Genomic DNA, 10,787 nt, shown 5'->3' on the forward strand with positions numbered 1-10,787 from the left:
GCCGGAGACAACGCTCCCCCCCTCCACAATCCAGTTCCTTTCTTCACGGGCTGCCCCTCCTCCCGTCTGCCCGACGATGAATGTTGACGGAATCCATCCTTCGTTTCATCCATTTTTGCTTCACATGTGTTCTGTGTTTGGGAACTGGACAGGATGACATTTGATTTTTATGTTATTTCTCATGGAAAATTCTGGTTTAGCGTTTTTGATGCAATATTTTGCATTTTTTAATTTTTAATTTTCTTATTTTGGAGGTTCATAAATTTTAATTGTTTCTTTTCACATCTTAAACTACAAATCTGCCAATTCTGGTCTAAACATCTCTATTATAAAACACATCAAGGGGTATAAAATAGGGAGACAAACTGGCCTTCTGATTGGCTGAATTTCTCAATCATCATACTTTTCATCAAAATCTAATTCAACTTGGCAATTTACAGGGTCGTCACAGAATTAATCTTAAACTAAAGTGAGTCATAAGGTATTTTTCATTTTTTGCATTTTCAAGAGTAATTTTTGTAGTTTCTCCACAAGATTGTAAAAAGGCATTGATTTGAAAATGAACAATTATTTTTTTGTTAGAAGTTGGAAAATTTGGATTCAATGAGATGGAAATGTCATGTATTTTGATAGTTTCATTACTAGCAGGTTATGAGTTTGTGATCCACTGCACTAGCTCTTTGTAAATTGATTACAAATTACTTCATGTGGTCGGACAGAAACATATATTGAAGAACAAAATATTGAAGTTGAAGAAAATAACCAAGTTTGTGAAATATCAAGAATGCAATGTGATGGTTAAGGAAGCAATGCTTGAAACAATGAAACTACACCTAAACAAATTCCTTCTCATGTGATTGCAAACCCAAATTTGTGTGTACAATGATCAACCTCCAAGTGAGTTTTAATTCCTACAATTTCTTCACCAAAGTTGATCATTGCAAGGACTTCAAACCTCTACATACTTAACTCATAACATTTGATTATGTGGTTTTAGAGTTGTAGCCAACAAGTCCGCAATGATGTGTGCTTTGGCATATTTCATGTGGATTTAGTCAAGGTGGTCATAGAGTACAAAGTAGGTGAAGAGAAAAAAACTCAAAAAACCTAAAGTGGAGAAAGTTGTAATACTAATGGTACAACAAAGATGAAAGACTTGCATTTAAATCAACATATGCAAATTTTGCATTCAAAGTACAAAAACAAGCACCTCCAACATTTAGATTTGAAAAGGCACCTCATTATCATCATCAATTAATGGAGTTGATGTTTGAAGTCTATTTTATGAATAGGTTTGAATATTAATAGGCAAGTGCTACAAGCATTGGCAAGACAATATCCACATAGGTCTAAGGAACTTTAAGGTTTGTTTTTTTTGTCACATGGTCCTTAGGATACCATGGTATAGTTTTCACAATGTAGATTTGATTTGAAAGTAATATAATTTTTGTAGATGTATTATTGTATCATTTTTTTGTTGATGTAGTATACACTCTACTATTTGCATGTGTATCTGGATTGATGTTGAAGTCATGGTGGTTTTCATGATTAGAAAGAGGTAGATGGAAGAATATTTCATGTATGCACAATTTATTGTCGATTGTGGATTGCCTTCTAAATGAAGCCTGATGTATTTGAGGTGTTTTAATTAGTTAATACTAGATAGAACTCTTTTATCTTTATACAAAGAGCCTTGCTCATTCAATTTTGTTTATCATTGTTGTTGAAGCATTTTAGTTTCTACAATCTTTTTGCAATTGTGATTAGGTTATAATAAACATCTGAGTTATTTATTTTTGCAAATGTTTTGCAGACTGGTGGATTAGTTGGTAATATTTTATGTCAACCTCAGGGAGGATTTAAAGTCAAATTATCTAAAAGTAATGATAGACCAAAAATATTGTACGCTTAATACATGCTTCTATCCATTGAGAGTTCATGGAAAATATGTTTTGATGGTGTATTGTATTGAATAGCCTGCAACTAATCAGTTTAATGTTGTCTTGGTTTATTTTCTAAACAATTGCATGAGATGTTGCATTAAAGACATGGTTTTTCAAGTGCCAATTGCAAAAGTTTTGACATGTAAAATGAAGGTCTTTTAGCAAGTTATGCAAGACTTTTTGGTGGTTAACGATTTCTTTGATTTTGGCTAATGAGAAGATATGTACTATATGTATATGTACAACATATCACCTTACAGCTTTTTCTTGCCTAATTGCGCAAATATTTGCCACTAATCATTAAAATTCTTAAAAGGAAAGGATGGACAATGGTTCTTTGTAAAAATGATTAATTAAAATATAACAAATAAATTCAAGGGTGTTGCATTTATATACATATGAAAAATCCAATTAATATTCATTTAAAAAACATATAAATATACATAATAGCATTACCTAATATAATCAAATATCACAAGGTAAAATATACTTATAAATAATATCATGAATTCCCTACGAATAATTTGATTGCAGGTTTTGAAAACATACATTTAGATGTATATTGTACTTTGTATTTACTAGAAGTGTTTAAGAATACTATAATATTTGCAAGAAATACTCAACTAGTCCAGAGAAAAGCAAAAAATAGAATAAAAAGAGAAAATAAAAATGCAACACACTGAATACTGTAGTAAATGTTGTAACAAAATCTCTGAGCATAAGAATTTAAATAATCAAGCCATTTCTAGAAATCCTCAGTTAGTGATAACGTCATCAATTAGAACCCAGTTTTTGGGATTGATTTCTTAAAAATGCTAAATCTAAAGATACGAATAAACAAAAAGTAATCGTAAACGTAAAAGCCAATACTAAAAAGGAAAAGTTGTATCGGAGGAGACGAGAATTCCCCCGGAAGCAAATTTGCGGTGACATTCCCCGAGAAGAGCCATTTTCGATCGAGGGCACTCCGTCGTTTCCTTCAGTGATCGTGGGTCACAATGCCCGATGAGTGATTTGTAGTGTTGGGTTGGTTTTGGTTTTGAGGATTCTAATGCGAGCTGAATGGTGAGAGGTCTATTGGTGGGGTGCAGTGATTGAGAAGAGATGGTGTTTGAGCTTGTGAAGTTGCTCACTCCGCTGCAAGCTGGAATTGCGGTGGCCATCTGTATGGCTCTGTCCGCCCATCACATGAACCAATACAGCAAGCATATGGAGAAGTATGGGGATTTGGGAGGCCTCATTGAGAAGAGGACACACAGCACGAGAGCGGAGGCAGAGGAGCCCGTTGCGCAACCTGAACAGTAGTCCACTAATGGTGGTGGTAGCGCTGATAGAAAATCGCGCAGTTCTCGAGGTTGACTAATGAAGCGGAGAACATCAAGAGGAGCTAATGCGAAGGTGGGTTTTTACACGATCTCCACAAACGGTTTCGATGCATTAATTGAAAGCGTTGAGATGGTTGCCCTAATTTGAGCAGATTGCATCTTCCTCATTGCCATACGAGCAAAAGACATTCTAGGAAATGTTTTTGTAATAATTTAGGGTTTGACTTGTGCCTCAAGGTCCTGGAATTTTTTGTGTTGAGGATACAAGTTGTTCACGCGACTGCAATCGAGCTTTTCTGGGTCATGACCAGATATAGATTTCTGAGAGCTTCTCGTTTCTTTTTCTCATTTCTCACTTTTGTCTTGCTAGGGATGATGCCCACCATTTTCGTCGCAGACTAGCATCTGCTGGAACGAAATGATTGAGAATGTGCAGCAAGGAATCAGAGTTTGAGTTTCTTTGTATGCCTTCTATGTGAACACGAGGTTGACGTTACGTTAGACTGATGTGTACATTAGTTGGCGTTGTGGAGCTGCGATTGCGATCCTTATCCCAACGAGAACTAGAAATGAAAATGGGTATGAAGTTGTTGCTCTTGGCTGGAATAGAGGGAAACACCCCAGATCCTGATACTCTTGTTTGATTGGATTTGGTTCCATGTTGAAGCTCATTTGCATTTCCTTGTTCAAAATCAAATGAAATTTGTATGGTTCCCAGACATTTTTGGTATAAAAACATTTCAAACGTCAAACCCTAATTTGGTTGTTAGTGTGCTGAACTTAAAAATGCACCTTTCTTGTTCGATTGGCTTTTTGATATCGAAAGAAGGCATTAAGCCAGGACGCTGAATTTTGTTGTGTGGAATGCTTCTCAGCCTTGTTGTGCTGTTGTTGAAGATTCTTATTATAAAGCATGTAATGAAAATGTATTACCTCCATTTACCTTGCAATTAGGTGAGCTCAAAATATCTTACCCTATTCATGCTAAGTTGAAATTTATCATAAATATTTGTAGTTGTAATTAATTTGAATCTTATAATTTTGACAACTTCATACTTTCTTTAACATTATTTATACATAGAGCATTTGCAAAACACCAATATTTTTGAATTTATCACAATTTATTCCTTTCTTTCAATCCTCATAGTCACTCTATTGTTTATGAAATAATCAAAAATTGTGTCCTATATTGAGACCATTTATAAGACAACATCAAATGCAGTGTAAGAGATTTCTCATTGGAATTGTATTCCAAACAATTCCATTTGCTTCACCAAGATAGAAAATGAACTTTTTATTATTCTATTTTGACTCACTATGCTTAAATTGACTACTATCTACTAATGTTTTTGACATCCTTTATTAATAGAAGTTTTGTCTTATATTACTTAATATAGAATGTATAGAACAATGTCCTATGCTAGAAAGTCTTGCTCATAGTGGTGACATTTTCCTTCCAATATAATCATTGTAATTATTACTTTAACAAACTTAATAAATTTTATCATTCTATTCTATTGTGGAGTGCCAAATTACTAGTTTTGCTTTACAATACCACAATTTATTATTAAAAAGAGAGATTAAAAAAAAAAAAAAAAAAACAAAACAAAACAAAACAAAACAAAAGACCAATACATAATTTTTTTGCAAAATAAAATTCTACTTGTGATCATAAATGACTTTTAATTCTTGAATTTACTTAAATACTTACTTTTGACTTTGAGCATATATATTTGCATTTATTTTAAAATAAAAATATCAATGAGTCACAAAGGACTAAGTTCTAAATAAAATTTGACATAATAAATTACAAACTTTTCATATCTTGTTTGTGTGCCAATTGCATGTTCAAGAAAAATAATAATAATAATAAATAAAAATAAAAAATAAAAAAATAATTCAGCTCCTTAATTAATAATCCATTTATACACATTACTCATCCTATTCCTCCTCCTAGCCACAATGGCAAAATCATCACCTCTATGATTATTATTTACACTGTTTATACTTTCCTTATCTTCACCTTTTCTCAACCTTAACGCTTAAAACTCCTTGAAAACCTAAATGGCTTTTGGTCGTTTTGGGTATTCTATATGAAATATGAAATTTTGGTATTTTTATAATTTTTTTTTTAATTCAAGAATAGAGAATCTTATGAAGATTATGCTCCACTAATGTTTTTAGAAAAATATTTTTTGGAAATTAGTTATGCTGTTTTTTTAGATTTGGACTCCAATTGAGATAGTTTGAATAAGGAGATGTGCCAATCACATGATGGTTGAAATTGTGGGCAATTTTATATGACAATAGTATTGTAAGGCAACATGTCCTTGTTGGCAAGGGAGATCATGTATTATAGAGTTGCCTAATACATTTTAGAGCTAATGGTCATATATGACCTTCTAAAATCCATAATAATTTAGTTTATAATATTTGGGTATATTTGTATGTATGTATATATATATATATATATATATTATTTTTTTCTTCAAAATTATGTAAGAAAGCTTCTATCCATTCTCTATATTTTGAGTAAAGTACTTTTTGAAAATGTCATGATTTTTTTAAACAATTTCTTTATAACTAGTTTTTTTAACTACCCACTTCTTGAAAACAATTTAGTGGAAGATGCTATACACACCTTCTTGCTCGAAGATTATGCATGCATATATTCAACTTGAGGATAGCTTTGAAAAAAATTCCTCCAAAAAGTTGAGTTACAAAAAGGAATTGTGTTTAGTACAAACTCCACTATACATTTTGGGTAACACCAAAAAAAACTCTTCTCTCCACTTTGAATGTTATGATCTCTCACATGCAATGACCTTTGCACCCAAGATTTGGTAGATTGACCCTAATCTGTAGGGTAGACTAACAGGAACAAGATCTTACAATTGAAAGTGTTGAAAATGCTTAAAGATAATATTTGGAAGTCATTTTCTTGAAGGGGTGTTTTTTTGACAGTTTTGGAGTTTGGAAGGCAGAATAACACAACGAACTTTCAGGATTAAAGCAGTTATAGTTGATATATCATTTTCTTCAATTGCAGTATGTTTACACACAAGAACATGGGTCAGAAGTACCACTTTGCCATTTGTACCTCTGAATTGTTTCATTTGGTCACTTTCAGCATTAACCATGTTGCAAGATGCTCCATTTCAAGGCTTTCACCAATATACACTCCAATGCATTAATACACACAAATATTAAAACTATAAACGAGGGTGCTTACAAATACACATATATTACTTTTTGTGCAAAAAAAAATGAACTACATTGAACCACAATGTGATAAATATTAACTTCACCAGAAACAGTTTGGATAGATTCTAGATATACCACCAAAAATGACTTAAGGCACATGCAAATAGAAATTTAGTTTGTAGAACCACAAGAAATAAAAAATAAATAGAATGAACATCTACTTGGTAAGCACTAACCACCATAACCAGACCATCATTACACGACGTATGGTCAGTTGGTTGTGCGTCTGTCATCAACGGAGAAGAGATACGGAGAAAATTGAATACTCCCAGCATTATTTAATACACCACTGTTGCATCGCTGGCACCTGAATGCAATGGAAGCAACTGTGATGGAAACATGGAAATATAGACACAAATTCGGAATCTAGACATGAATTCGACGGTGCATGAGCCCGAAGACCATTTTCTTCAACAAACATATCCCCCAGCGAGTGTCCACAAGTTACGATGTGCGGAGATATCAATAACTTTCCGATGCGAAATGGGCGTCTAGAGATGGTGAATGGGGCATTTCGTGTGATGTTGTGGGTTTTATTTCTTCTTTGGTAAAAAAAAAATAGACAAGGTCGTCTTCCTTACAGAATGTACTGCGGATCCGACTGTTCAACGAGCGTCTCCAGAGGGGAACTCGTCCGGGATCAAACAAATTTATAATCTGGTGGAAATCTAATCGATTAAATGGGCTGCTGCCTGGTACACAGTCTAGACACATGTGGTGAATCACTTACGTCTCTTCACCAGCCTGTAATGCAGCGCAACGAAGCTCAAAATTCGGTACACCACGGCAAAGCCTACCATAATCCCCACGTCCATCCATTTATTCTCTCGGTCTAGAAACATGTTTTCGAGAACATTTTGGCCCGTCACGAAGCACTTGCCGCCGTAGACCGGGCCGAAGCACTTATCCCTCACATGAGAATACTCGTTGATCAGAAGCGCGTCGAGAGGATACTTGAATAGCGAAAGGTAATGCGCGAAGAGCCAGTACTTTGGCATGTAATCCTTCGCAATGAAATACCCGGAGAACAAGAAGAATGCTCCCATGACGCCCGTAACGATCGTGTTCCCCATGATAAAATTCGACACCAGGGCGCTGAAGAAGGAGACAAAGGAGTTCGCCGTGACTAGGATCAGCCAAATGACGAGCAGGAAGAAGAGGAATGCGTCCACTTGAGGGGCTAATCCGACGAGGTAGTAGACAGGCCCTGCGTAGAGAAGCGCGATGAAGAGGAGGAAGGGGAGGAAGACGAGGGTGCTGGAAAGGACGTAGGAAGAAACCCGATAAGCGCCGCGAGAGGTCTCCCTGGTGAGGATGTTGCGCTCTTCGAGGAAGATGGGAAGAACTTCAATGGAGGATGTGAGGAGAAATGTGAGCGTGAAGGCGAGGAATCCCACCCGTTTCTGCATACCCGGAGTGCCAAAGCCCATGTGGAGGTAGATTGTACCAAGACCGCACCCACAACCGAGTGCCTGAATGGTGCGCGCGGTAAGGAGCTGCTTCGTGCGGATCACATTCTTCAGGAATCGGTGGGAAAGGATGGCTATCTCCTTACATCGTGAGTTTGCGAAGTTAATCTTGTCGGTACCTTCATCGTGACTTGGAGATGTCGAGTTGCTGTTGGTGGTCATCGGCGTTGTAGGGCGGCTGGGCTCAAGCTCGAACAGCTCCTGGAGGGTCAGGATGGGGAGGTCGGTCTTCCCTCGGACTGAAAAGATGCTGCTGCGATCGGTTTGGTCGAGCGCGTCGATGGAGTCGATGGCGTATTCGAGGACATTCACCTGTGCTGGGATGCTGTGCCCCGCTGCTTTGAGCCGCTGCGTGAGGAGATCTAGACTACCATGATGCACTACGGACCCTTGCGCCATTATAAGCACTGCATGAAACAGTTGCAAAATTCGGTACCCCGGTTGATGGATACTGAGAATAATGGTGCGGTTTCGAGAGACGGCCATAGCTCTCAGCATGCTGCACACATGCAGTGCGGCCGCAGAATCCAACCCGGACGTCGGCTCGTCCAAAATCAACACGGCAGGGTCATGGATCAAATCTACTCCGATTGAGACGCGCCGCCTTTCTCCACCTGAAACCCCTCGGATGCTCTCGTTCCCAATTCGTGATCCTGCCACATGGCTTAACCCGAGCTCCGCCATCAGAGCCTCAACGCGCGCCGCCTTCTCCGTCATGGGAACAACCGAGGGTAACCGCAATCGTGCAGAGTAGATCAGCGTCTCCCGGACCGTTAGCATGGGGAAGAGTGCATCGTCTTGCATGACGTAGCCACTGATTCGGCGAAAGTGCTGCCTATCCATGGGGTGACCATTAACGAGAATGCTGGTCGATGGTGAGCTAGGCCGGATCTTCCCGGCCAAAACCTCTAGCAGGGTCGATTTCCCTGCACCACTGGGCCCTGCCACCGCCATAACCTCTCCAGGCCTGGCATCAAAAGTAATATGCTTCAGAATGTACTTAGACCCCTTCGTGTTGAAAGGGGCACTCATCTCTCCCTTGGCACCATTGGTTTCTCTCTTCGTATTCACAATTTTGTAGGACAGGTCGCAAAGCTCCAGAGTGTAGGTCTTGTTGCGGGCGGGAGAAGGTGATTGTGAAGGAAGTGTAGCCACCTGGGAGGATTTAACATAAGGCTTGTCTCCGCAGCGGCTGCTCTTGACTCCTGTGCATGTTCCGGTGCAGCAACAAACCACGTGATTACTGCGAGGCCCATCTCTCCTCCTCTCAAAGTCGGCCATGGTGCCAGGGGACAGCGGAATGTCTGTAATTTTGATCAAAGCTCAAAACATACTCCCCTGCCGCGACGGAGCCTTTTAATTTCACTGTCACGACCGGGGAAGACTTAAATTGACTAGACTGTAATGACTGTCATTGAAGAATGATGGTACTCTGTGACCTGTTTTCTGGAAAATGCATCCCTGTTGTTATCAACTCAGAGTGTATGGCAGTGACAGTGTGTAACGTCCCTACAAACATCAACTCTAATCCCAGGACAGTGGTAATGTTGAATATCTATGATGCAAAGTGAAGGTTACGACGGGCTAAAGCTCTTTTTGGCGATGCTATCTTCTTTCGCATTTCAGACTTCCTTTCCGCGTATTCATGTGTGACTTGTACATCACAGAGCCCTTCCACACATGTCTGGACATAGATCAGCTCCAACACCCATCGTCACGACAATGGCTGAATGATGTACAAGTGAAAATATACTCGCTGCAAAACAACGAACAGGCGAAGATGAGTCTTTGGCAATGCGACGCAGCAGGAAGGTCGTTCGATGCACAGTCAAGGAGTACAGACCATATAAGCCAAAGTAAGCATGGAACAGGACACTTCGTAAGCTAGTAGATGTTCTTACAGCCGTCAGCGTCACAATGCTTAGTCATATCTGAGAAATGCTGCATTGTATGATATAACATACAGGAAAACAATAAGAACTCACCTGTCGACAATATTTGACGAACTCCTACAGCTTTGTCCAATGAGTTGGTCCGAAACTTGAGCAATGTAACAGTTCTTAGCAGTGAAGATTAGTTGCCCCTGACGCCAAAGAGCTACGAGTCCAATGCGCAGAGAAAAGTTGCCAGTACGCTATGGCGGGTCATAGCTATCGACCTTCGGTGAAAGTCACAACGATATCACTAGCATATCTCGTAACTGAATGGTTACTGAACCGTGACAGCGCGCATCTAGCAACATTCAGCGCTCACGAAATATCCATTGCTATCATGTGAATTATCACTGAAAGAAGCAATGCAGCCTGAGTGCGGCCAACTTTCTCTCTCACAAGCGAATCGCTCTACTCTTCCTCATTCACACATCGGTTGCACCTCAAAAGGACCTTGACCTGCGCCAGCTGCAGCTACTTCGAGCTTATCTAAACTACAGGTCCAGCCCCATACGGTGCGTTACACCTACACTACAACATTTTCAACACCCAGCTATCCACGCGCATCCGCGGCTTCGCATCAACCCAGCTAAACAAACAAACTGAAAAGAGCAAAAGTCCGGTTGAGTCAGGGCCTTGTCTGGCTGGAGGGAGTGGAACAATAATACACAAGTGGAGTGAAGGAGGACGGAGACATTTCGTCACACTATGCTAAGGCTCTCCTTCTAATCACCATTAACCATTAATCCCTCCACGAAACCCATGCAGTGCAGTCAGAGCCTAGACTTTCAGACGTTTCCTTTCAGGCAGAGCCGCTCTGTAAGAACACGGCTTCATCACCGCGCAGCAGCGTGT

At 39.0% G+C, this 10,787-nt stretch overlaps 1 protein-coding gene and 1 long non-coding RNA gene across 2 annotated transcripts; one reads left to right on the forward strand and one right to left on the reverse strand.

Moving 5' to 3' along the window:
- Positions 1-2,904: 2,904 nt before the first annotated feature.
- Positions 2,905-3,901, forward strand: LOC112279542 (uncharacterized). The gene is made up of 2 exons (XR_002969046.3): positions 2,905-3,341; positions 3,639-3,901. It is a non-coding gene; the product is annotated as an uncharacterized LOC112279542 (long non-coding RNA).
- Positions 3,902-7,035: 3,134 nt separating this feature from the next.
- Positions 7,036-10,787, reverse strand: LOC112280713 (ABC transporter G family member 10). The gene is made up of 2 exons (XM_024516535.3): positions 9,987-10,787; positions 7,036-9,757 (listed from the first exon to the last, which is right to left on the reverse strand). Exon 2 carries the CDS (start codon positions 9,280-9,282, stop codon positions 7,255-7,257), a length of 2,028 nt encoding a protein of 675 aa, XP_024372303.1. The 5' UTR covers positions 9,283-9,757; positions 9,987-10,787; the 3' UTR covers positions 7,036-7,254.

This window comes from Physcomitrium patens, chromosome 3, assembly GCF_059467195.1.
Source record: "Physcomitrium patens ecotype Gransden chromosome 3, ASM5946719v1, whole genome shotgun sequence".
Taxonomy (NCBI): Eukaryota; Viridiplantae; Streptophyta; class Bryopsida; order Funariales; family Funariaceae; genus Physcomitrium; species Physcomitrium patens.

Bases quoted from the DNA above. Each gene is read 5' to 3' on its own strand.
- LOC112280713 (XM_024516535.3), bottom strand. From the start codon at position 9,282: ATGGCCGACTTTGAGAGGAGGAGAGATGGGCCTCGCAGTAATCACGTG.